This window comes from Toxotes jaculatrix, chromosome 3 (genome assembly GCF_017976425.1).
Source record: "Toxotes jaculatrix isolate fToxJac2 chromosome 3, fToxJac2.pri, whole genome shotgun sequence".
Lineage (NCBI taxonomy): Eukaryota > Metazoa > Chordata > Actinopteri > Toxotidae > Toxotes > Toxotes jaculatrix.
The window spans coordinates 7916831-7939785 of NC_054396.1; the positions used below are offsets into that span (position 1 = coordinate 7916831).

Consider the following 22955-nt stretch of genomic DNA (forward strand, 5'->3'; position numbering starts at 1 on the left):
GTATTCACCTGTTGCAACAGGACAGGCTCTAGAGCTGGATCTAGCTCCTCTCCTACATTTTCCAAAAGGCAGGGTTTACCAAAGCAAATGGCGTTTTCAAGGCTGCGTAGGAAGTCCCGGTCACTGAGCTTCATAACCTCTAATCCATTGTCCCGCTCCTGAGTGATAACAGGAAGCAAGTATGGATGAGCAGTGGATCAAATTCAACTGCAGATACTGACAAGCTTTTTAGCAAATACTGGTACTGATAAACAAAGCATTATTTTAAAATATACATGTGATATGAAGGGATGTGTTGAAATCTTGATATGGCTACTAAAATTTTATCTCACCAGTGCCCTCTGCAGCTGTGGTCAGATCAGAACACAGAAGAAAGCATCCTTACCATGTTTTTGATCCAAGTGTTGGCTTGTCCCTGAGGATCAATGAACAGAGCCCAGCGCAGAGAGTACTGAGCAATCACACCGTTCTCCACTGAAAGGTTATCCTTGGGCAAACCTGATATCTGTGCACATAGAAATAACAAAGAATGATGACACTCAAGATAAATGACTAAGTTAATTTAAGTCTAAAAGCATGCAAATAAAATAAGTCAGACTGTTGGTCTGACAGTTAACAGTTAAGATCTGTCTTAAGAGGCTTTGACCCTGAGGGTCAGCTGATGACAGGCTGGGTCTGACCTGCCAGGAGCGGATCTTGACTGGATCTCCTAGGGTGCTGATCAGGTTGGGTTTGTCAGTGTGTGGAACACTTAGCTCTTTGAAACAATGCAGCCATTCTTCTGCCAAGGCTGCCCTGTATTCTCCCTAAACACAAAACAATGAACCTTCATGTAAATTATGCAATAATGCTGCACTGATTAGCACAAATATATGGAAGTACAGGAACAGACAGAAAAGCTGTGACACACAAGAGCAAATCTACTAAAAACAAGTACTAATGTTTTCAACAATTATTTCCAATATCGTAATAGGTCTGATTTTTACTTGTGTCTACTGGAACAACAAAGGCAAAAATACACAAAAGTAAGTTAACATTACAATATTTAGTCTTAAAAATGCAGTGGATTGTGATGCAATGTGTGTATATACAAAATATTATGGGTGATTCAACTTATTACTGATAATAATCAATATGTATTCACCATCACAGTGACACTTACAGTGAAGGGTCCCAGGTATGCTACATATCCTGCAGACAGAAGCACGTCGCCTGCTACATTATTAACCATGTAATCCAGATGTTGCACTGTTTCCTTCCAGCGCACTTTTTCATCTGCCAGTCCGCCAATCAGCTGGAGAAAATCAATGCATCATCAACTATCAATATTAAAGGAGTATTAATATTAAAAGCGGTAAATGAGAAATGCTATTCTTATAAGACACTATTGCACTGCATTTTCTTTATCCTTTTAAGAGTAGATGCTCCATGTTTTCTGTTTATTATCTTATTTTTATGTATATATTACATACATAGTATATATATAAAATATATAAACATGGACTGTATATCACGTATCATGTTTAGATGTACTGTTCAAATTATATTTACATATTTATATTTTCATTTTATGCTTCATTATATTCGTCATACCAGTCAACATACATTCCCAATTATACTGTTATACTGTTATATACTACTTTTATTGTTTTTTACACATATATTACATTTGAGCAAACTGGTTAAGGGTGATATACTTTATGTAGTTCCAAACTTTGATTTTCCTGTTTTCTGAATAATTATTTCTGCCTATTTGTATCCTGCTCCCAACCACCTTTCTGGTCTGTTTCTTGAGCTGAAGTAATGCTAAATTTTCCTCCTGGGAAGTTTTGTCTTATCTTATTCCTCCTTCTGACCTTGTCTGCTCGAACGAGGCGGGTCTCGCACAGTTGATACTTGTTGTCCAGCTCATCTTTCTTAGCCAGACAGTCCTGGTACTTGGCCTGTAAAGTGGCAATGCCACCCTCCACTGCTGCCAACTTTTCTTTGGCATCATCCAGGATGCGCTGGGTCACTGCTAAGTCCTCCTGGGCCTCCTGGAGAGCTTGCTGTACAAATACTTACATGTTTAATGTTCAGATGACACTCACACAGACTTACAAATTTAACTTTAAAGATGTTGGTGTCACAAAATATCTCAAATGATTATCCAAGACAGTGTTCAAACATGAATTGCAGTTTTTACCCTTTTAGGCTCCACAGCCTTGGCCACAAAGTGATATACATGCATGGCTCGCACCCACTGGCAAATGGAGGTACAAGCTTTGGAAACCTTGGCAATGGAGGCTGGCTGGAATTCCTCATTATCTATGTAGGGCTGGACTAAGTTGATCACATTATCTGGAATGTTATCCTGCAGAAATGATTAGTATCACAAAAAGCTGCTTTTAATAGATCTCACAAATCTCACACAGGAAATAACCCAATCAGCACCAAACCCTGAAACTTAGAGAGCTGCAAAGACTAAAATAAAATTTGAAAGAGACTATAATCATGTTCTGGAGAGACTATGGCAACATGTACCATACATACAATAAAGCAGCAACAGATCCATTAGATATACACTCTACCTTATCATACTTGAACAGGCTGTCCAGAAATTTGCCAGGGTCCTGTAACAGACCCTTTCCAGGTTCCCAGTAGTCATCGATCTTGGTGCCAGGCTTCTCTCCAGGTACCTTTTTGGGTTTGATGCCCTTCATTATACATACTGCTTCAATAACCAGCTTCACCCCCTGGGGTGGGCGCTGCATTGCTCGCACCTATGTAAAACATTTGGTCCCAATTCAACAGTAATCACAAGGTTATATTTCACCTATAACATAGAACATACACAATGCAGTAGTATTTAAAAGCTTTCTTGACCAATCACAGTCAAAACCCCTGACCTCAGTGACATCATTCTTATTGAGTGACTTGAGGCTGGTGAGGGCAGCATCCAGGGCTGGCAAAGCCTCGTCCAAGTCTCTCTGGGCATCTGCTGCGATGGCCCCTGCAAAACGAGCTTTCTCTGAAGCTTTTGCTTCCTCTGCCTGCACTGACTTTCGGGTCTCTTCAGCAACCACTGTGTCTCTCTGTCGACATAAAATATACAGCACACTAAAAATCCACAGGTTATTCAATTTTGTTCCGGTTGTCAAGAAAACCTGATTATGCACTTAAGTGAAGTCAAGCATCATTTCAAACATTTTTATATGGACAGAGGGATACAATATGTGATATCAGTACTGGAGAATTCAGGAAAAAAGTATATGTTATTTTTTTAATGCCCCAATTGCTTCTAACTCTATTAATATTTCCTTACTTTGATGGTCTCCATGGTGACTTCAGTGTCCCTAGCAGCCTCCTCCAAAAGAGGTCTCATTGTCTCCAGCTCCTCTTGCATTTTACTCACATCCTCTGCTGTGCTAAGGAGCTACAGGACCACAGTAGTGTAGTCAGAAGAAAGCTAATTTATATGTACACAAATTACACATTCATTCATCCTATTAATCATCCATTTTCACTCATGTGAGGAGGGATGACTGAGTGATTAAACAATGCAAAATACACAAAGACATGCAAACTATTATAATTTCTCTTATTATTTTTTCCTTCCTAGTGCCTTACCTTGTCCAGACCAGTCTTCATGCGCTGACGAGCACTGCACAGTTCTTGCTTTTTGCGTCCAGTGAGATCTGAAAAGATTTTGAGCAGTTCCAGGTAGCTCTTGGGTGTGACATAGTTGTAGCGTGAAAGCTCAGCCAGGTACTGTTCACACTTCCTGGCTACCATCTGGTGGATCTTCACACACATAATTGTCTATAGAAGGGAATAAATTATGGAGAAACTATGCTTTATGACAAATTATCAATATTTTCGATTTTTGATTCTAGGTTTTCATTTCAGGCAGCCAGTAGTTGCTACTTATTTAATCAAGGTATGAATTTGCTGAGGCTTGAAAGTTGCTTGAGTAAGATAATCCCTCACACTGAGCATCCTAGGTATAATCTCATGTACAGAGATGCGATATTTGCGAATGTATTGTACTTCCTTGCTTTTTCAGTGTTATTTTAAAGCCTTCATACCGAAGCTCACTGACACACACACACTCACACACACTCACACACACACACACACACACACACACACACACACACACACACACACACACACACACACACACACACACACACACACACACACACACACACACACACGGTATCCTCACCAGTCCCCTCATGGCTGTAGGGCTGGCTTCGAGCTCAGGCAGCTCATTAAGAAACGAAGTGGCCACAGCCTGCAGAGCCTCCTCTGGCCAGGCACTAAACCAGTCTATGGTACAGCATGTCACCAGTGAGGGAAACTGCCTAAGCCGTGCACGAAACACCTCACCAATAGGACTGCAGGGGAAGAAATGAAGAGTAAGAGCAATGGGGAGAGAAGAAGGAGAAAGGGTAAAATAAAGATGGAGGAGACACTTTGTTCATTTGTGTAAAAAAATAAATAAATAAATAAAAAACTTTACACAATTACAAACCTCATGCACAGCACATTGTGGATGTTACTGCGGACTCTCCTGATGTAGGCAGCCATAAGGTTGGCTTTAGTTGCCTGCTGCCCCAGGTCTTGCACCACTGGCTTCATTGCTGCCAGTATGCGCTCCTGCTCGTCTGTTGCATACAGGTTGGGAACATCCCCAGAGTTCAAAATGCTGTTGATGTCTTCCAGGAATGACTCACTCTTAATCTGGCAGGTTAACACAAAAGTAGCAATGAGTAAAGAGATACATACACACATATACTTAGGATCTACATCTTAAAAATGTTTGTTTATGCTCTAAGTTAGATTAATTTAAAATGTACAACAGGATCTCTAACACACATTCTCCGTACAGTACATACTACACTTGAAAAAAATAGGTAGTGATTACCACAAATACATGTAGCAGGTGGTAAGAAAGTGCTACTGTTACCTGTGTGTCTACAAAGAGGAAGGTGATCTGCTGGTTCTGAAGACCGGCCTTCAGCATGATGCTTTTAATATCTTCCCTCCACTCTGTTTGACCATAGTTCTTTGACAGCTCAATCTGGAAACACTCATATTCTGATCTGAATATAGACAAACACACTGTAAAGACTGAGCCACAAGATCATTAAAAGCTCAAACTGTTGCTGTTGCATGTTTTAGGACATAAACAGCAAAATCATGTATCCTTTGTAGGTTAATATTCTCACATATATGAGGCGAGCTTGGTGAGTGATTGGCGCCCACTGCCACCCACTCCAAGCAGGAGGGCATTGCCCAGGGGCTGGCGCAGGATGCGGCTGATACGGCACACATGCTCAATGGCATCCATGAAGAGAACCAGCTTCATCTTGGTGGTACTGATCTGGTTGTAGTCTTCCATGTATTCCTCCATCACCTTTGCCAACTAGATTATATAAGGAAATGCAATATAATAAAGAAGTAGAAGATCAACAACCATATTATTACAGAATGTGAAGTACATATTTTGATGAAGTATTCAGTCACGCCAAAAGAAACAGGCAAGTAAATAAATTTTTTAATGAAATCTGTGTGCAGGAAAATGAAGCGCCTGTCTGTAAGCCAACTGGTTAGCTGTTTACGGTGGCAGTAGCAAAACACTCTCCACTCACCTTTTCCTTGTCTTCTATGAGTGTGTAGACTTTGCGGTCAGCTCCAGGAATCATGAAATCCCCATACAGAACAGGTTGGCAAGACACAACCTCTTCAAAGCTGCAGTCAAATTCCTGAATGCAATCCTTCAAGAGTCTATTGAACCAGTCCCTGTCCTCAGCACACACCAGGCGGTCCTGGAAAACCCGGCAGCTTTCGTGGTACCAAAGCTGCAGCAGCTTCAGTTTGTCCTAAAAACACCAATGTAATTTTACAATTACATAGGGGGTTATGACACAAATAAAACCCATCTCAGTCTTTTCTCCTCTCACCCAAAACTCCTTCATACATGATTATTCTAGGGACCAGTGACATGTTTTTGCATCTGCTGTCAGGATATACAATGCACTGCTTATTCTACTTATTTCTACTTGATTGAGAGACTAAACCTGAAAAAAATGTTCCTACAATCTATGTATTGTAATGTGATTATTTCACATTATTTTGATTTTGTTGGATATGAATACCTCTATCATGCCAGCCTCAGCCATGAGGATTCCCTGGAAGACTTTGGACAGGTCTCTCAGGTTGAAGGTGTAATGGGACTTGGATGGAGTTGGGAGAAGCTGGGAAGTAATGGTAGAGTAGACTCGGATAGTGGCCTCTACAAGAGGTTCATTAAGTGGCTGGATTTCTGGCACAGATCCTGATGAAAAACAGCAGGATAGAAGAGAGAAGTGATAACATTAATACATGAAATTCACTTGAAAATGTATTTATTTAAGGCTTTTTAAACAATGCTTTATCAGAGACATGTCCACAGGCATGTTTTTAAATTTACTCTATAAATGTGCTGTAAAAATAAAATGACTATATATGCTATATTAACTTATTAACGTATTAAATGACATTTTCTATGATTTGCACTCCTTGTCTGCTTCATGTCTGTGAATGTTCTCATTCATCCAGGTCATAGTTCTCTCTTTGAAAATTGAATCGAAGGCAACTGGACATATGTTTGTCTGGGAAGACGTTTCGCCTCTTATCCAAGGGGCTTCATCAGTTCATACGCATCGGTCTATCTAGTCCGCACTAGTCTGACACTAGTCTGACTTGGTCAGACTAGTGCGGACTAGATAGACCGATGCGTCTATCAGACAAGTTAAGAGAAAACTTGTCTGCTTCCTTTCACTGTGTCCCTGACTTACTGCCTGGTTCCTTTTTACTCATATTTCCATCTGAAAGAAAACAAAGTTTCAGTTAGAAACTGTAGTTAGTTTTTCACAAGGTAATTTAAGTATTTCCTACCTTATGACAACTGTCCTATCACTAACATACAGCCTTAAATTTAAACACGTCAGAAGCACTGACTCACCCATCCAGCTGCCTAGAATGGTGGAGAAAATCTTCTTCTTGCTGGCATCCTCCATTTCAGTGAAGGACAGGAAGTTGAAGTGGCGTGTGAAGCGCTGGGTGATGGGATTTCGGCCTCCACCTGGAGGTCCCATGGCACAGGCAAAATTAATGTCCACCAAGTGTCTGAAAGCACCTGTGGAGTAAGGACAAGGAAAACAGAAACAGAATTCTGACTAACCATAAATCTTGGTCATACAACAGCACCAGTTAATATTGTAATCATGGTGAAACATGACAGAACAATGTATAATTAGTACAAAAAGAAACTAAAAGGTCAACAATTACAAAATATTTTTTTAATTAACACAACAGAAAACAAAATATACTTCAATGTTCTCACCTATCTGCTTCCTGTCATACCAGCCGCTGTGGTCCATCCACTGCCGCAGCAGTTCAATAGGAGGTTGGGCACCATAGGTCTCCAGCATTGGCATGTTTACATCATCAATGAAGAAGATAAAGTGCTTCCCTATTGGAGGCCCAAACACACCCTTCCGCCTGACACACAGGTACATGTATCATTCAAATGGTGAGTCACAAATATCTTGCTGTATTATAAATAATGTGTGGCTGGATGGATGATGTATAGCAGAGCAGGCATACCTTTTGTCCAGTTTACTGTCGATGAAATCTTGTGTCTGATTGGCTGAGGTGCGGGCAGAGAACATGAGGAAGTGTGTGATGTATTCAGCAGGCATGTTCTTCAGTAGCTTGTCTGACATGGTCAGGGTCTTTCCTGTGCCAGTTGGCCCAATACAGAGAACCTGGATCACAAACACATAAAAAATATAAATCTAATCTAATGGTGCCTTTTCAGGGAAATGAAAGCACTTAAATGTAAAGCTTTAATTGTTGGATTCTGAACAAAATACTCACAGTTTAGACTATAAGTGATACAGTTTTTACCTTTTTTTAGTATTTATATCAAACAAAAGCATTTGTAGACAGATGTTTGAAGATTAAATATAGACAGAGTACTCACAGGTTTCTTACTGGTTAAAAGCATGTCCATCAGGAAAGACATCCTCACTGTATCAGCAGTGGGAATGATGATGTCAGCATAGTTTGTCTCTGGGGTGATTACAACACTCTTTGCGTATTTCATCCAGCTGACCCACTGGACCTAGGACACGGGCAGAAAGATGAATGGATCAATGAAGAAAATGTATCCGACAGTCTTTGCTGCAGCCCATACATAATCTGTTTGTTTAAGCATCATCTGTTTACTTTTCTGTCCTCATCTTCATGGTCATCCTCCAAGTTACTAATCCCTGCATCATCGAGCCTGTAGTCATATACCAGGCCCTCTTCTGGAAAACATAATTGAATCTGAAGGACAAATACATTTACGTTAATTAAAATATATCTTGTTAATTAAAATACACATTACATTTGAAATTATATATTATTGGGAAATTATTGGGATGTTAAAGCGGAGGTTGTGATCCGACCTTCTCCTCTGCCATCTTGTTCTTGAGCCAGGCACTGAACTGCTGGCAGCTGGCTGCATCTCCTGTGGCTCCTACACTCCACACCAGAGAAAAAAAGAACCACGGCTCTATCAACTCCGTCAGACGGTCCATGTTCGTTTGAGGTAGTGGCCTATTATCCTGCAAGACAATAAAGGATTGGGAAAGTGACCACAATCCACACAGGACTTGCACATAGAATAAGAGTTACTAAGCACTGGACACAGAGCCAAGACCTCTACCTGTGTTCTTCTTAGTTATTTAGTTAGTTATGCATATGTGCGCATAAATTAACATAGTACTTTATTATGGGTTATTCTAACACAGCAAAACAACACACACACCTCTTTAATGTCAAAGGGACTGAAGAAGCAGTCCATTAGTTTAAGCAGACTACAGGCAAGGTTGCTGTCTAGGGACGTGATGACCTCCTTTACTGATGTGCGGACAAATGTGATTGAGTCCTGTATGAAAATAAACAAAATTTTAAAAACACAAAACAGTGTTTATACTATCATAACCCATGATTATGAAAAAGCCTTAAGACTCCCTGGTCTCTCTCAGTTATGTCTTCCCTCTCACCTGCAGGAATCTGGCAAACAGGGAGCTGAGCTGCTCCGTGTATGGTTTCAAAACTTCAGGGACCCGCTTCAGCCAGCACTCTGTAAAAGGGACAAGGCCCAAAATACTGGGCTCCAAGTAGACCATACCACAGCGAGACACCGTGGCTGGGGAAGCCACCGCCAAGTCCTGAACTTCAAACATCATGGTCATCACCTGCAGGAAGACCACACAAAACATATGAATGCACATGGGAGAGCAGGCAACACCAACTGCAAAACCAACACTGTGAAACCTTAACCTTACATCGGTCAGTTTAATGATTTCGCCAGAGCTAAGGCACAGTTTTTTGTTGTCATCCAGCACAGTGTTCATGTTCTCGATCCACACAGCATCCACTGGCCCATCAAACATGTACCACTTTTTCTCTTTGTCCATAGATGCTGCCCCTCCACGTATAAGAGATGAGAGGATACCATCGGTCCTACAGGGGTGGAGAAAAAGGCAAAGTGGGTCTTTACAGTACTAATAATAATGTGTCTGTGTCTTTATTATTTGTTCTGTGGTTTGTGTAGAACAAAGTAGTTCTTACCATTCGTGGGTGAGCAAGTCATACTCCCCATAGAGCTGTCCCATAGTGATAGACTTCGGGTTGAGAACGTGTATCTGAACCGGCTCATACACGCCACCGCTCACAGAGGGCTGGCCCTTCAGTGCTGTTATTGCTGCACCTAGTATCTCATAACACTAAAACATGCAACAGTAATACTTAAACACGGGACTCTGCACTGAAAAACAAAAATTATAACCAACTTTAATATATAGTATAATGTAAAAGACTCACTTTGGTTTTACCAGATCCAGAAGGTCCCACCAACATCAGGCCATGTCTCACCACAGTAGTCTCATACAGCTGAATACACTTTTTTATATACCCTGCAATTATCACAATACTGTCATCTGCTAAATCTTTGACTACAGGTAAGAGCAGATATGAAAAGCAACACTAAGAACACTAACCATCTACATCTTTGAGGTTCTTCTTGGTGCAGACATTGCGCATGGACTCTTCAAGTATGCCATAGTTGATTGGTTCCTGTTTTGTCTTAGGGAAAAGATCGGACACAATACTGTTGAAGAGCTTCAGGTCGTCCTGTAAAAACTTTGGTACATTGACGTCTTGAATGGCCCGCAGACAGATCAATTCCTGGGAGACAGTGAGATTTCAGTTGCAGAGGAATAAGATATTGACTGGACAGATAGGTGCAATTCTGTCATGTGTTTTCTCATGTTTTCTTATACTTGACTTCCATGAAAAACAAAAGAATAACTTCTCACCTCATTCATGTCAGGATTTTCTCTCTTCAGGTTTCCAGCAGCTGAAATCACAGTCTTCACAGCTCTCATACCAAAATCATAATGATCCTTCAAATAAACATGAGCAAAAGTCACCACATCTTCATGTCTTTGTTATTCTTATGTGCATACACATTTGTATATCATATTAACTATGCACTGTGTTACAATGTTTTATAGTCAGATGGAGTGAAAAAAGATTTAAAAAGTAATGTTTGTCACAATTATCATATACAACCTCTTCCATGGAAAAATATCAAATATTGCATTTTCTTGGTAGACAGAAATGCATGTACATATTAAACTAATTTTAATTCTGATATCCTGCATCCTCACAGTACCTGAGAGCTAAGCTGTTCAGAAGAGAGCTTGAAAGTGGTGGTGATCTTTTTGGAGAGGACTTTGGCATCACTGAAGCCAAAGGAGTACAAGGAGATCTCAGCTATCATAGCATAGTCAGGGACCATCATGGCCACAGGACGGAACAGGGCCTGTAGAAGATGTGATCTCATTTGTTTAACCCCATCTGCTTATCCTCAGTGTTATACAGTTATTTAAAATTCAATTATCATTTCAAACCTTGAGATTGTCAGGCAGTTCTGTGCGCCCAGCGTAACCAGGATTCATGGTGATGAATACAGCACAAGAAGGGACAAGAGGGATCTCTGACCCCTCAAACACAAACCGTTCCGCCTAAAAACACAATATTTACACAATTATCTTAGAGGAACATATTTTAGAGGGCATATATTGAGCATTGTAATCTCTTAAAATGCAAAAAAAAGTATATTTAATGAGGTAATGGTATATTTTACATCTAAAACATCATGTCATTCAGCTAATGTAAAAACTAGCAATATATGATACTGATCTTTGTCCTGATATCAAAGATAATTTACTTTATTTTTGCATACATTGTACAAGCAACATTTGCCATTTTACAGAAATACAGCCAAAAGTTACTTCAGCATAACATCTTTGTTCTGTCTTGAAAGGCAAAAGAAAATAATTACAGTGTATTCACTCATGATAAAAATAGTCACTATAATTGTGCAAAGTACTTGTAACATTCAAGTAAAGTGCGTGGATAAGTAGAGTAGGTACCATCATGTGAATTTTGAGTGAATCAGTTTCTCACCCTTTGCTGTTGGGCCTTTTGTATAGTGGTGATCTGTTGTGCCACCACAGACAACACCTCCACATCAATACGATTAAACTCATCAAAGCATGCCCAGGCACCAGAGCTGCAGAATGGAGATAAGAAATCTCACAAGGATGTGAATGATGGTAACATCTGTGACATTTACCGCTTAAAGGTAACTGCCTCTTACCTGGCCAGTCCTTTTAGAAACTTGCCCATAGCAATGAAGTCCAGCTGATCAGAGCAATTGAAGACCACCGTCTGGATGGCAAGAGCCTTTCCCAGGTCTTTAGTGGTTTCTGTCTTTCCTGTTCCCGCTGGACCTGCAGGAGCTCCTCCAAACTTCAGATGTAGAGCTCCTGTCAGGGTCAGGTAGCATCTGAAAGTGGAAGAAAGTGGTGTGTTCAAAAGAGTTTATAGCATACAGTTAAAAAGTGAGTGGATAACATTATAGCAGCTAGGTGCCTACCTGTCAGTGAGGGGGGTGATGACCAGGCGTCCAGAGTTACCAAGGTACTCATATCCATACAAGAACTCTGCATTCACAGCACGGATGTACAAGTCATCTTTTGCCCAGTAGTACCTACAAACAATCAGTCTATCAATTATTTCTGCACACACAATATTTAAAAATGATAATATGTAGTGGCCTCTAAGGTCAGGATCAATGACAGAAGTAAAAAGACAAAAAAAAAAACATAGCAACAAACACAAACAGATAACCTGAGCTGGCTGATCCACTCAAAGTCATTGATGCTTGAGACCCCCTGCTCCACCAGCTTGGCCACTACATCCTTAGCATGGACCTCTATGACGATGAGGGCTGAAAGCACAGCTCGCTGCATCTTGGAGAGACCTCCTCTCATCAGCTGCACCAAGTCACCCAGCTGTGCAAACAAAAAACAAAATGTTAAGAATGTCAGCACATTCTGTAATGTGCAAATAGTTCAGCGCAATTTGAGCAATAAATAGTGTAAATAGTAATGCATTTTTTTTTCACAAATATTGGATATTTAATGTTATCTAGCTTTAATATTTGCCAGTCTAATTCCAAGTCCTCACCTGTTTCTGTAGTTGAGGGTAAAGGCGGTTGGCCAAGTCTCCCTGCTCCAAAGCCTCAGACACCTCAGCAGTCCAGAAGACCTGACAGCCAGCTATCACCACTTGGCCAGGCCACGATAACACCCACTCTACACGAGGTTGCTGAGGGGTGAAGACATGACGTGACATAAAGATCTTACAAAAGCCGCCTCAGCTTGAAATTAGAAAAGCAACCTATACAAGAGTAAAAATCACATCATAACCATTAAAATGAAAGTCAAGATTGCAGACCTCAGGGTAGACTTTGAGTGAGCGGTCAATGTTATCCCTCAACGTGGCCCTCATAGACTTCTCCACATCCCTCAGCCAGTCTTCCACATTTCCAGTTGGCCACACTGGCAGGAACAGCTTCACCTCCTCCCCTTCTCCAGAGTACATATGCGTGATCTGTAGATCTGACTGGAACTGAAGCTGAGAACCAACAGATGTCTCAGTCATGTGCTAGGAATGTTATGTTTCCATAAGTTCAGAAGCAGAGTAACTGTAAGGAAACAACCAGACAAAACAAACCCGTGCAATGTTCTCGAAGCACTTGCGCATGTGTGGTTGAACAGCAGTGGGATCTTTGGTCTGAGAAAGAATCTCCAGGAGCTCATCATCTGACAGGAAGTAAAACCTACAAACAAATATTCACCGTATATTACATCACAGAGGCTGTGTGTGTGTGTTTTAAGATTTTTGTTTGTTTCTCTTGGTATCATAGCTCTGACCATTTATATTCACCAAAGAGAGTTTGTTTTGCCGCTCTGTTGGTGACAGGGGTGACATCATGTGAAAAAGTGACTTAATAGTGAATTTTGTGTGGACTCAATTCAAAAGATGGACAAATTGCTGTTATTAACACCATCAGAAATAGAGTGCCAAAGTGTTTTCAGGACATTTTCACTGTGACTTACCTGGGGAAGGAGCCTCGTTTTGCCTCCAAGTACTCACTGAGACCCTTTTGCACCTGTTCCAAAAGTGTGTTGCACTCCTTAAGTTTGTGTAGCAGACGAGCATCTGGACACAGTTCAATCACCTAGAAGTAAACACAGAAACACACACAAATAGTTTACAACAAACATAAGAATTGTTATAGCACATTTTAAACTTTAATATGAAGTGTGGAAGCTCTGACCTTTCGATTATTAAAGGCAGTTTTCATAATGCTTTTCCATGTTTGCTCCATTTGCTGGTATCTTTTTCCTTCAACAGGCAGCTGCTGGTTGATATCATCAGAGCTGAAGATGGGCTCCAGGTAGAGCCAGGAGCGCTGGCATGTCAGCCACTCCTCCAGCACATCCTGTAAGCACCAGAAGAGGGCAGTAGCATAACATAGCACAGCATAAGGTAATGCATGATAATGTTCGAATGTGGGTGTGTACTTGAGTCATTCGGAGCTTGCTCTCCCAGGTATTAATGCGGCCCTCAAAGGCTTTCTTGAAGGGAGAGAAGGACATGCTCTGCGTCATGACAATGTGGTCATCCAGCAACTGGGATGCTTCATCTGGGCTCTTCAGGATATAGGTCCCTGTCTCCTTGTAGGGCAGCACATCAAAAACTACTGTCGCCCACTCTTGTTCCATCTTTTCCAGGGCCTGGGTGAGAGGGTGTGAAAAAAGGAAGCAGCCACGAGTTGTACCAAAGATATTCACACACTGACACTGTGCATCAGAAGCAAGCTAAGTGGAGTTGCACTTTAGTAAAAAGACATTAGTCGCCTTGTTCAAAACACAACTAAACACTTCATACAACACTACATTTAAAAGTATGATTGTAGTTCAAAGGTACCTGCTCAATAGTGTATTCTTTCCCAGCCACCTCAGCCACTTGAGCTATATCATCCACGTGGTTCTGCAGGCCGAGCTCCAGGCAGCGGGAGAAGGTCAGGCTGGCTTTGGGCTTGACTTTCATCTGAATGCGTTCAGAAAGCATCTCCCAGTGGCGGATCCTCATGCCCGGGTTCCTCAGGCCCTGAATCAGGGGGACATGAGGACGGAAGTCCTCAATCTTGTTACGGATTACAGTTGCCACCATCTGACAGTCTAGTGTCATGTAAGACAAAGAGAGCAGGCCAAAAAATAAAAAAAAGGTTAGCCACAGGACACAAACAAACATACCATTCGCCAAGTTAAAATGGAGATAGATGTGTCACCTACCAGGAAAGTCCTTAAATTGTTTAATACATTTGTGCATGGTCTTGTAGGCATCTGTGACCTTGCTCTCAAGCTGCTCAGGGTCAATGGAAGATAGTGGGTCACTGAGCCAGCTCTCATGCCAACGTAGCCAATCAGAGATGGTGGTCCATAGGTCTTTAAAAGGCTGGAGGTCCTTAACCAGCTTTTGCAGACGATCATACTGTAATACATATTTTTAATTGTCAGAAAAAGCCTGAAAAATGTATATTCTTGCATATTCTTTAAAACCATCTGGAATAACAAGATGTTTGTAAAAATCTGTTGTACTCTCTTTCACTTACGTTTGTGATAGGAAGACCAAACAGACGTTCTCTGGTGTTGTAGGTTTGAGCCATAGTCTGGCACTCTTTAAGCTGCTTGCTTATACGCTTCACCTCATTGGCCAACTCATGGGCATGATCAATGTCTGAATGCCCCGCAAATCCAGCAACCAGCATCTATAAACACAGACGGGGTGATTTATAACCAAAAAATATATTACTTACTACTAAACTAAACTAAATAATTTCTTAGGGCAACACAATAAATGAAGGCCTCTCTAAAGTACATGATTAATTACACAAGTTAAAGGAAAACAGCACACTAGAAAGCCGACGACACAAGTCATTATGAATAATCACAGGTCCAAGTCCAGACAAATCTAAAGTGAGTGTGAGTGTGAGATAAGGAACATTTCTGAAAATTCATCTGAAAATCATCTGGAACTCATTTGGAAGTAGTACTGTCATATATTTGGCAACTGGCCTTAGCTGACACTGTAGTAAGTAGTTATGAAACAAAAAGCCCTTGCTGGCTCAGCTGACCTGCAGAGAGTCTAGGTTCTCCTCAAAGCTGTCCTGACTAGCCAGCTGGATCTTGCGGAAGCGTTCCTCATCCTCCACATTCTGGACGGCTGCTTCTTCCATCTGGCTTATTATCCTTTGAGGCCATCCAATAGCTGTCCATCTGCATAGATAAGCAACTATAACAATCAGTATAAAACTCCTCAGTTTCCTCTATTCATTCTAACCACTCTGAACCCATCAAATCACTCTTCATCCCACATTAAAACATATAAACTGGAACATATAAATTCAATTTTCATTGTTTTTCTTAATTAACATGATTATTGTGCACTTACTTTTTATTAGCATCCTCATCCGAAAGACAGTACCAAAATTCTTCTAATAGCTCATAGTCTGACAAGGTCTTGCCAAGCAGTTCCTGTTGTGAACAGATTGGAAAAATAAGAGTTACTGACAAAGTAACCCTTCATATGACATAAATAACAGAAATACTGGCCCCGTCCCTTCAGTCTGTACCTTGTAACTCTTGAGCTGTTCTGGGATCTGTTTCATCCAGTCTCTCTTTTCAGTCAGTTCCTCAATGCTGTTGGGCTTCTCATGAAGCTTTCTACTTATGATGTTACACTCTTCACACGCCTACACACACACATTCACATTGTTAAAAAGTAGGAAAAGGTCATTCTAGAGTTGAAGTGAATGCAGGTCCTGTGTAAAGAAAATGACCAAAACACCTCAATGGGTGATTTTCCTAGTTTTTACTGAAATTTCAGCAGTTTAGGTCCAGTGAATAACCTTAAAAGGTACAAAGGTAAGTGGTAAACTGCCGGAGGAAAAAAGAAAAAAAGAAAACAGGCCTTTTTCAGTGATCAAATGGTGGGTTCACTTAAAGCTTTTCTGCTGCAGTGGAAATAAATTAAACCTTAAAAGTGAATGTAAACAAGTCTGCTAAATTCCCCAACTTTTTTCAATTACTTACAAACCCTGAGTCTGTACAAAGGCAGTGTTGGAACAAACTGTATTACTACATCTTCGGATGCATTATTAGGACAATACTGTACTGCCGTGGTACTGTATACAGTATTTCAACAAGAAGATTCCATAGTTCCTTGTTTACAAAATCTCTCATTGCTTACATGTAGATGCTTTAATTTCAGAAACACTGAGACACTGAATTATGTAAATGTAAAAAACAGTTGGAAAAACGGGGATGTTAATATATAATAAAATACTTGAGTTTTCCAGCCTCTATACAAATGACTTACATCATCAGCCTGCTTGCGTAGCTTCAGAGCAAGGCGATCCAGCACTGCTTTGGCTAAAGCCTTTCTTTTGTTAGAGAGAGCCTGACGTACAGCCTCTACTCGGACAAAAAATGGACCAATCACAATGGAGGATGGCAAGGAGTGTTCAATCTTTTCCTTTTCTTTGAGATGTTGTTCCACCTCTTTCTTTACTTCTTGGGATGTCTGTTCTGCATGCATGTGAGAACTGGCAGCAAAAACAGAGACATAAAAGAAAGAAGTTGAAAACAGTTTCATTCAACATGGATACATAATTTTAGATACAAACTTACTTGAGAAGAGCTTCTATGGTCAAGTTGTGTAGCTCTAAATGTTCCTCATATTCAGCAGTGTAAGCCCTGAGAGGTATGGCTGCGTGTATCAGAGCATTGTGGACCTTCTCTCTCAGCTCAGTTACTTCCGGTTCCCACAAATTCACTGACTCGAGCAGTGGATCGTCACCAATGAACAACTTCTGCATCACAAACTTCCATGGACAAGACAGGAACAGTTAAATCCTTTTTCATTTTTAATTTAATTCTGAGTGATTGAGATGAGTACAGATTTTATTTTACCTTATCAAGCTGTGGTACATTGTACGTGGCCATTATTCCCTTATCAAACAGGTTAATGATAGATGTCTCAAAATTCTCCAGTGGTGTGCTGTAATGAACCCCAGTCTGGTCCAGAACCAAGTCTACCAGGAACAGAGGGTTCTTTTTTGGCCTAGATATGGACAACTGATTCAATATTCAATACTGTATATTTAACACAGTAATACGTTATATCATGCTCACTGTCACACAACCAGTAAAACTGAGTATATAATATATAACTGACTTCAGGATACAGGAAGAGGATAAGAAAAATGCATATGAGCACAAAATGCGTGATGTTTATATCCCTGTGAACGTGTGTGTTTATACTATATGTGCAAGTGCATGCTGTCCTACTTGTATGGGCTAGTGGTAAGGCTGTTCCCCCAGACCAGGTCCTCAGGACATGTCAGCACACTGTGGCAGGCGTCCAACAGAACTTCAGTCAGACTGGCCAGTGATTCCTGCACAAGATAGCGCAAGGAGTCCTGCATCTTGAAGCGCACCAAAGCCATCAGCCTGTACAGCTTGGAAATTTTGTACATCTCCCACTGAGACTCATTCACATTGTACGAGCCAGGGCCAATATTCAGCAGTCTGGAACGGATGATGTTGCGCAGCGTGACCTTCCATGAATCCCGAAGATACAAGTTTGTCTGAAGAAAGAGGAAAAAATTTGATGCTTCTTTTTCATCAAAGTGAGCTGTCTTTTGTGCCTGCACGGTTTGTTTCTCTGGTAATTTCCAGTTAACATGAGAGACAAAATGAAATCACTGTTAAACTGAAATTAATGGGATTTTTTCTCAGTACCAAGTAATTTAGAAAAAAAGAAGCTGTTAATCTGCAGTTAAACTTGTTTGGAAATAATGTGATGATGAATAAACCACAATTGTCCTGATGATCCATTGTTTTAGCAAAATATGCATTCAACTTTTTATTGAAAGAAAAAAATCTATCTCTCATAGCCTAGTACTGGCAGAAGAAAAGCTACCTTGATGCTACAATACCTGAGTATGTATTTTAGACTGACTGACTTCAAACTCCTCCAGTCGCAGAGGTTTGATGAAGTTGAGATTGAATAGCTTCATGGCTGTGACTTTGTTGCACTCAGCCTGTACTTCAGATAAAACACAGATCACCACTGGCTTTGTCAGCAGGGAATGGAAAACAAATGCAGCTTGGTTCTCCTTATAGGCAAAGTGAGGAACTGAAATGCATTCTGTAGGCAAAACAAATCAGTGTTTAGATTTTGAGGTGAATACCAGGTTTTGGGTGCTAATACATTTCTTTAATCTTGACTCCAGTGACTCAAATTAATGTATACAGGGCCGTCTGACTCACCTTTTTCTGGTACATACTCAGAGTCCTTCTTTGGAAGGGTGATGTGTGAAAACTCATCTGGGTTGGTCCTCACTACTTTGTCAAATATCAGTTGGTTCATAAGACGGTAATAATCCTGTTTGACCTCTTTCTCCAGCTCTTCTATATACTTCTCCAGACTGCAGACATAATATTCGCTTTATTCACCATTCATTACTTAGTTAACATACTTTCAACTCTGTGAGCTCTATTATAAAACAGGCCATACTGAACAAGGGGAAAATTACAGCTCTAATATGACACTGACATTACTCACATTTCCAGCCTGAGTCCAGGGGTTGAAAGGGCATGTTTTTTCATACGCTGGAGACTGTGGGTGTCAAGAGATGGCGTTCCCTTCCAGATGGGCATGCAGTCTACAGATAAGTGGTAGAAGATCAGGGCCTCTGTGTTCTCCCTCAAGCACAGGGCGGACTGGATCCGTTCAACAAAGACACGAGGGTCTTCAGCAAAGAATAACAGTCTGATCCTGGGTACCCAGTATTTAGTGCCTGGTAGCAAAGGGTTTACTTCTATGGAACACAGGGAGATGGAAGGCATATATACATGGTTATCATGACAAACAGAGGAAATTATGATATTTCTGTCTTATTATGGTGCAAGGGCATAAAAACAAACCAAGAGATTTGCTCTTTTGGTGTTCTTTGTTAAGAGAAGGACTTCCTTCTTCATCTGTCAGTTTGCTCTTCTGGTGAACCTTCTGCACCAGGTACTGACATTTCTCTTTACTGTAGTCAAGAACGCCAACTAAATGCCAGCTGTACTCCACACAGAAGCTTTTGGTGTCCTCTTCGAAATAGAGAGAAGACAGTAACCATTAAGGAACAGGAAAAAGTATCTAATATCTGTTTACACAGTATAGTTCTGGGACATTTTACCAGAAGGAATCTTGTCATCTGTAGGTAGAAGTGCTTTTGCAGGTAAAGGTTTTGGATCAGGGGATCCTTCAGCCTTGCCCAGGGCAAGCCAGTCTTCAGGAGTCCGGCAGTCATACTCCTCATTGTCAAATATCTAAGAGGGAAACACAGGAAAGTGTGGTGTGGTGATGAACCCCAAAACATGTAATGGTAACTGGTAGCCAAAATGCCATATACAAGACTGTGGTAACAGACTCACCTCCAGTGGGAGATAGGGCGACACAAGATCGACTGTTGTCACATTCTCATCCCTGTAGCTTGGACTTCTTGGCATTAAAAGATTAGAGTCTATGCCTTTTTCTGCCAGGAGCTGTTCAAAATCTAAGTTCAAGTATTCCCTTCGACGTCTACAAGAAAACAACGCAAAACAGTATATATACTGTAAGTCAAAACAACAGTCAATAAAAATAATTCATTACCAGCTACCAGCTAATGTACACTATGGAAAAAATCCCTGAATATCTTCTGTATGCTAAAAGCTCGGTGTCTTACTCACTACATATGCTCACTATAGGGCATATAACCAGCTGAGAGACATTCAATCAAGTGTCCTCTTTTGTCATAAACAGTGCACACAAGTAACACAAACCTCTCTATCGCTAACTTGCGGGGTATCTGACCAGGAATGGTTTTGTAGGGTATCTGGACCTTGGGTGTGTCTCCACCCCGGCAGAAGTAAGAATTCTGTGATAACCGTGAGACAGGTTTGTGGCAACCCTTTTCAACAAGCTTGCACTGGTCAGATGGAGTCTTGAAGGCTGTAACAAAAGAATACAGCACAGAAGGGCAAAGATTTTACTGAGAATTTTTTTTTTTCTAGAAAGTGTGATACACTCTTCTTATCAATGCAAAAGTCGGCATGTCAAAGAATGACTTAAAATGTCATGTAACACAGTATCTCACTTTTTGGTGTGTTGTTCTCCTTTAATTGAAGGTGGGATTGGCCCTGTTCCCTCTGCTGGAAGTGAACAAACAGGTACTCTTGGTTTAGATCAGAGCATAACAGAAGCTTGGTCATTTGCATGGGCAGCCTGATAAAAATGTCTGTCAGAACTGTAAGAGTCAAATGCTTAAGTTTATGAGCTTATGTGTTGTTGTTTTTTTTTTGTTGTTTTGTTTTTGTTTTGTTTTTTGTTTTGTTTTTTACCTGGAATGGAGTGATGGTATCTGAGTAGATGCCAGCCTGTTTGTTGTGAGAGTATTTCCTGTGGCTCAGAGTTGAGGGCTTGGGCTCTGGAGGTTTGCTTGGGGGACGTGGCACCAGTGCCCTGAAACCAGGCAAATGTCTGTGCTCCATCTTCTCCAAGAGGAAAAAAAAAAATTTCTGGATGAAAGAAGAGAACATTATTAATATGTGAGGCTGTCCCTGAAGCTGTCCCCAAAGTTGTCAAGTTAATGCTCCTAAAACACTACTAAACCACCGAGAAGTGCATTACAGAATACAGGTTATCATACCGTTAGGTTAGCTAGCGTTACATTAAACGCTACGTTGAGCTACTAACGTTTGCATTCATTAAGTCATACTTTTAACTTGTAAACAACTGTATTTTTAACATACCTTATTTTAAATCTAGTTACAAGTTGTAACGCTCCTCTTAAGTGTCCTGGACATAACGTTAGCTGAAATATTGACAAGCTGAACCGCTGAAATCTCAGTTTCCAAGTGGAAGTTTACTAATGTTAGCGTTGCGCGGTTGTCATGGAGATGAAGCATAGCTCCGCCACCAGCACAGAGAGCCACAGGAGCACGACAGGCTGAGGGCAGGAGTACTCCTCCGAAAGAAAGAGCTTTTAAACTTTACTCATTTACTCATTTTACATTAAAGTACTTTTTTAAGGTATTTGTAGTTTATTTGAGTATTTTGATTTTATGCTACTTTTTCCCTTCAGAACATTTCAGAGTGAAATATTGTACTTTGTACTCGTACTGCGTTTCTGTTACATAAATGTTACTAAAGTTGTTGACTTTACAGGTTCAGTGTTTAAACGCAAAACATTATCAGTTTATGTAATGTTACAAATGAAACTACATAATAATATATAAAGTAGTTCATAGTGGCTACCACTAAACCCCCAGCGTGAAAATGCTTCTTAGTCTACACTGTAATCCAATAAAAATGCAATAATTAAAATCTATTACATTTAATAGGGGCTATTTAGTTGCATACTAAGCTGATTCTCATATACATATGAGAATGTCCACAGAAATTTCACATGACTTTGTTCTCCACAGGTAAGCACCAGAACACTCACATCCCATTGTGTTCCCGGTGAAGATGATGGTGATATGAAGTGATGGTAATGGCAGTAATGATAACCTAATGGAATGTGATTGGAATGCACACTTTACCGTGCTCAAATTTGCAGTCTCTTCCTTTAACACTCATGACAGCTCAAATGTGTCTGTAAGCGGGAAAACCCCATTGACCCGTGCGATCCCCACACTCCTGGGTCACAAGGGCATCATAACCTCGTCTGTTTCCCATGGTAGATCAGAGGCATCATGCACTGCAGCCCCTGTTCCTGCCCCTGGCCTCTTCAGTTGAAACCCATCAGAGCAGCCTGAGATTGGGTAGCCAAGCACAAGTGAATAGTCTCATGTGTCACTCACGAAGGACATATTGCCATGCAGATAGGTATAAATTAAGCTGAGGTATAGTCTGTGTGAAAATTAAGCCTAAGTGCACAAGAATTCTTGTGCTTAGCTGTGCATCAAGGGGACAAGGCGGTCAGAGGTGAGGTACAGTGGAAATAACAAGTCTCCACACACCTGTTAAAATGCCAGTTTTTTGTGTTGTAAAATATGAAACCAAGATAAATAATTTCAGAACTTTTTTCAACTTTAATGCGACCAATAACCTATAAAACTGTGGCTGTGTTCAGAATCAACAAATCACATTCAAACTCATGATAAATAGTAGTTAATATATGCCTGCCATCAATCACCATCAATCAACTTGGCTCTGATTAACTCCAACTAATGTTCAGCTGTTCCTGTTGGAGTTTCCTGACATCTTAATTGCATCCTAGTGCAAAAGCTATGGTCCAGAAAGAGCTTCCAAAGCATGAACAGGCTCTCACTGTTGAAAGGTAGGAGAGTACATAAGAATTTCAGTAAATAAGAATTTCCAGGATCTTAGATATACCATGGAGCACA

General features: G+C 40.6%; 1 protein-coding gene across 1 annotated transcript in view; it reads right to left on the bottom strand.

The window, feature by feature from the left end:
* dnah1 (dynein, axonemal, heavy chain 1) overlaps window positions 1-21095 on the bottom strand; it is a 30484-nt gene extending 9389 nt beyond the window's left edge. Inside the window, exons 1-60 of the mRNA XM_041033442.1 lie at window positions 20946-21095; window positions 20702-20756; window positions 20388-20556; window positions 19998-20145; window positions 19760-19892; window positions 19500-19670; window positions 19138-19372; window positions 18843-19000; window positions 18509-18720; window positions 17859-18157; window positions 17481-17631; window positions 17199-17392; window positions 16888-17113; window positions 16142-16261; window positions 15961-16043; window positions 15644-15785; window positions 15122-15277; window positions 14802-15000; window positions 14434-14687; window positions 14028-14240; window positions 13781-13945; window positions 13560-13681; window positions 13174-13279; window positions 12895-13074; window positions 12625-12765; window positions 12286-12449; window positions 12032-12145; window positions 11753-11941; window positions 11560-11665; window positions 11001-11114; window positions 10763-10912; window positions 10404-10490; window positions 10086-10272; window positions 9910-10001; window positions 9658-9812; window positions 9372-9549; window positions 9087-9281; window positions 8849-8968; window positions 8487-8645; window positions 8263-8364; window positions 8018-8158; window positions 7639-7799; window positions 7376-7533; window positions 6995-7168; window positions 6147-6325; window positions 5640-5870; window positions 5217-5413; window positions 4955-5090; window positions 4520-4728; window positions 4211-4382; window positions 3610-3801; window positions 3305-3415; window positions 2889-3074; window positions 2571-2762; window positions 2186-2353; window positions 1857-2048; window positions 1163-1294; window positions 681-806; window positions 386-505; window positions 9-158 (exon numbers count right to left, since the gene is read on the bottom strand). Coding sequence (XP_040889376.1) covers window positions 9-158; window positions 386-505; window positions 681-806; window positions 1163-1294; window positions 1857-2048; window positions 2186-2353; window positions 2571-2762; window positions 2889-3074; window positions 3305-3415; window positions 3610-3801; window positions 4211-4382; window positions 4520-4728; window positions 4955-5090; window positions 5217-5413; window positions 5640-5870; window positions 6147-6325; window positions 6995-7168; window positions 7376-7533; window positions 7639-7799; window positions 8018-8158; window positions 8263-8364; window positions 8487-8645; window positions 8849-8968; window positions 9087-9281; window positions 9372-9549; window positions 9658-9812; window positions 9910-10001; window positions 10086-10272; window positions 10404-10490; window positions 10763-10912; window positions 11001-11114; window positions 11560-11665; window positions 11753-11941; window positions 12032-12145; window positions 12286-12449; window positions 12625-12765; window positions 12895-13074; window positions 13174-13279; window positions 13560-13681; window positions 13781-13945; window positions 14028-14240; window positions 14434-14687; window positions 14802-15000; window positions 15122-15277; window positions 15644-15785; window positions 15961-16043; window positions 16142-16261; window positions 16888-17113; window positions 17199-17392; window positions 17481-17631; window positions 17859-18157; window positions 18509-18720; window positions 18843-19000; window positions 19138-19372; window positions 19500-19670; window positions 19760-19892; window positions 19998-20145; window positions 20388-20556; window positions 20702-20756; window positions 20946-21095 — 9621 coding nt within the window. The remainder of the gene's footprint in view (window positions 1-8; window positions 159-385; window positions 506-680; window positions 807-1162; window positions 1295-1856; window positions 2049-2185; window positions 2354-2570; window positions 2763-2888; window positions 3075-3304; window positions 3416-3609; window positions 3802-4210; window positions 4383-4519; window positions 4729-4954; window positions 5091-5216; window positions 5414-5639; window positions 5871-6146; window positions 6326-6994; window positions 7169-7375; window positions 7534-7638; window positions 7800-8017; window positions 8159-8262; window positions 8365-8486; window positions 8646-8848; window positions 8969-9086; window positions 9282-9371; window positions 9550-9657; window positions 9813-9909; window positions 10002-10085; window positions 10273-10403; window positions 10491-10762; window positions 10913-11000; window positions 11115-11559; window positions 11666-11752; window positions 11942-12031; window positions 12146-12285; window positions 12450-12624; window positions 12766-12894; window positions 13075-13173; window positions 13280-13559; window positions 13682-13780; window positions 13946-14027; window positions 14241-14433; window positions 14688-14801; window positions 15001-15121; window positions 15278-15643; window positions 15786-15960; window positions 16044-16141; window positions 16262-16887; window positions 17114-17198; window positions 17393-17480; window positions 17632-17858; window positions 18158-18508; window positions 18721-18842; window positions 19001-19137; window positions 19373-19499; window positions 19671-19759; window positions 19893-19997; window positions 20146-20387; window positions 20557-20701; window positions 20757-20945) is intronic.
* Window positions 21096-22955: the final 1860 nt, after the last annotated feature.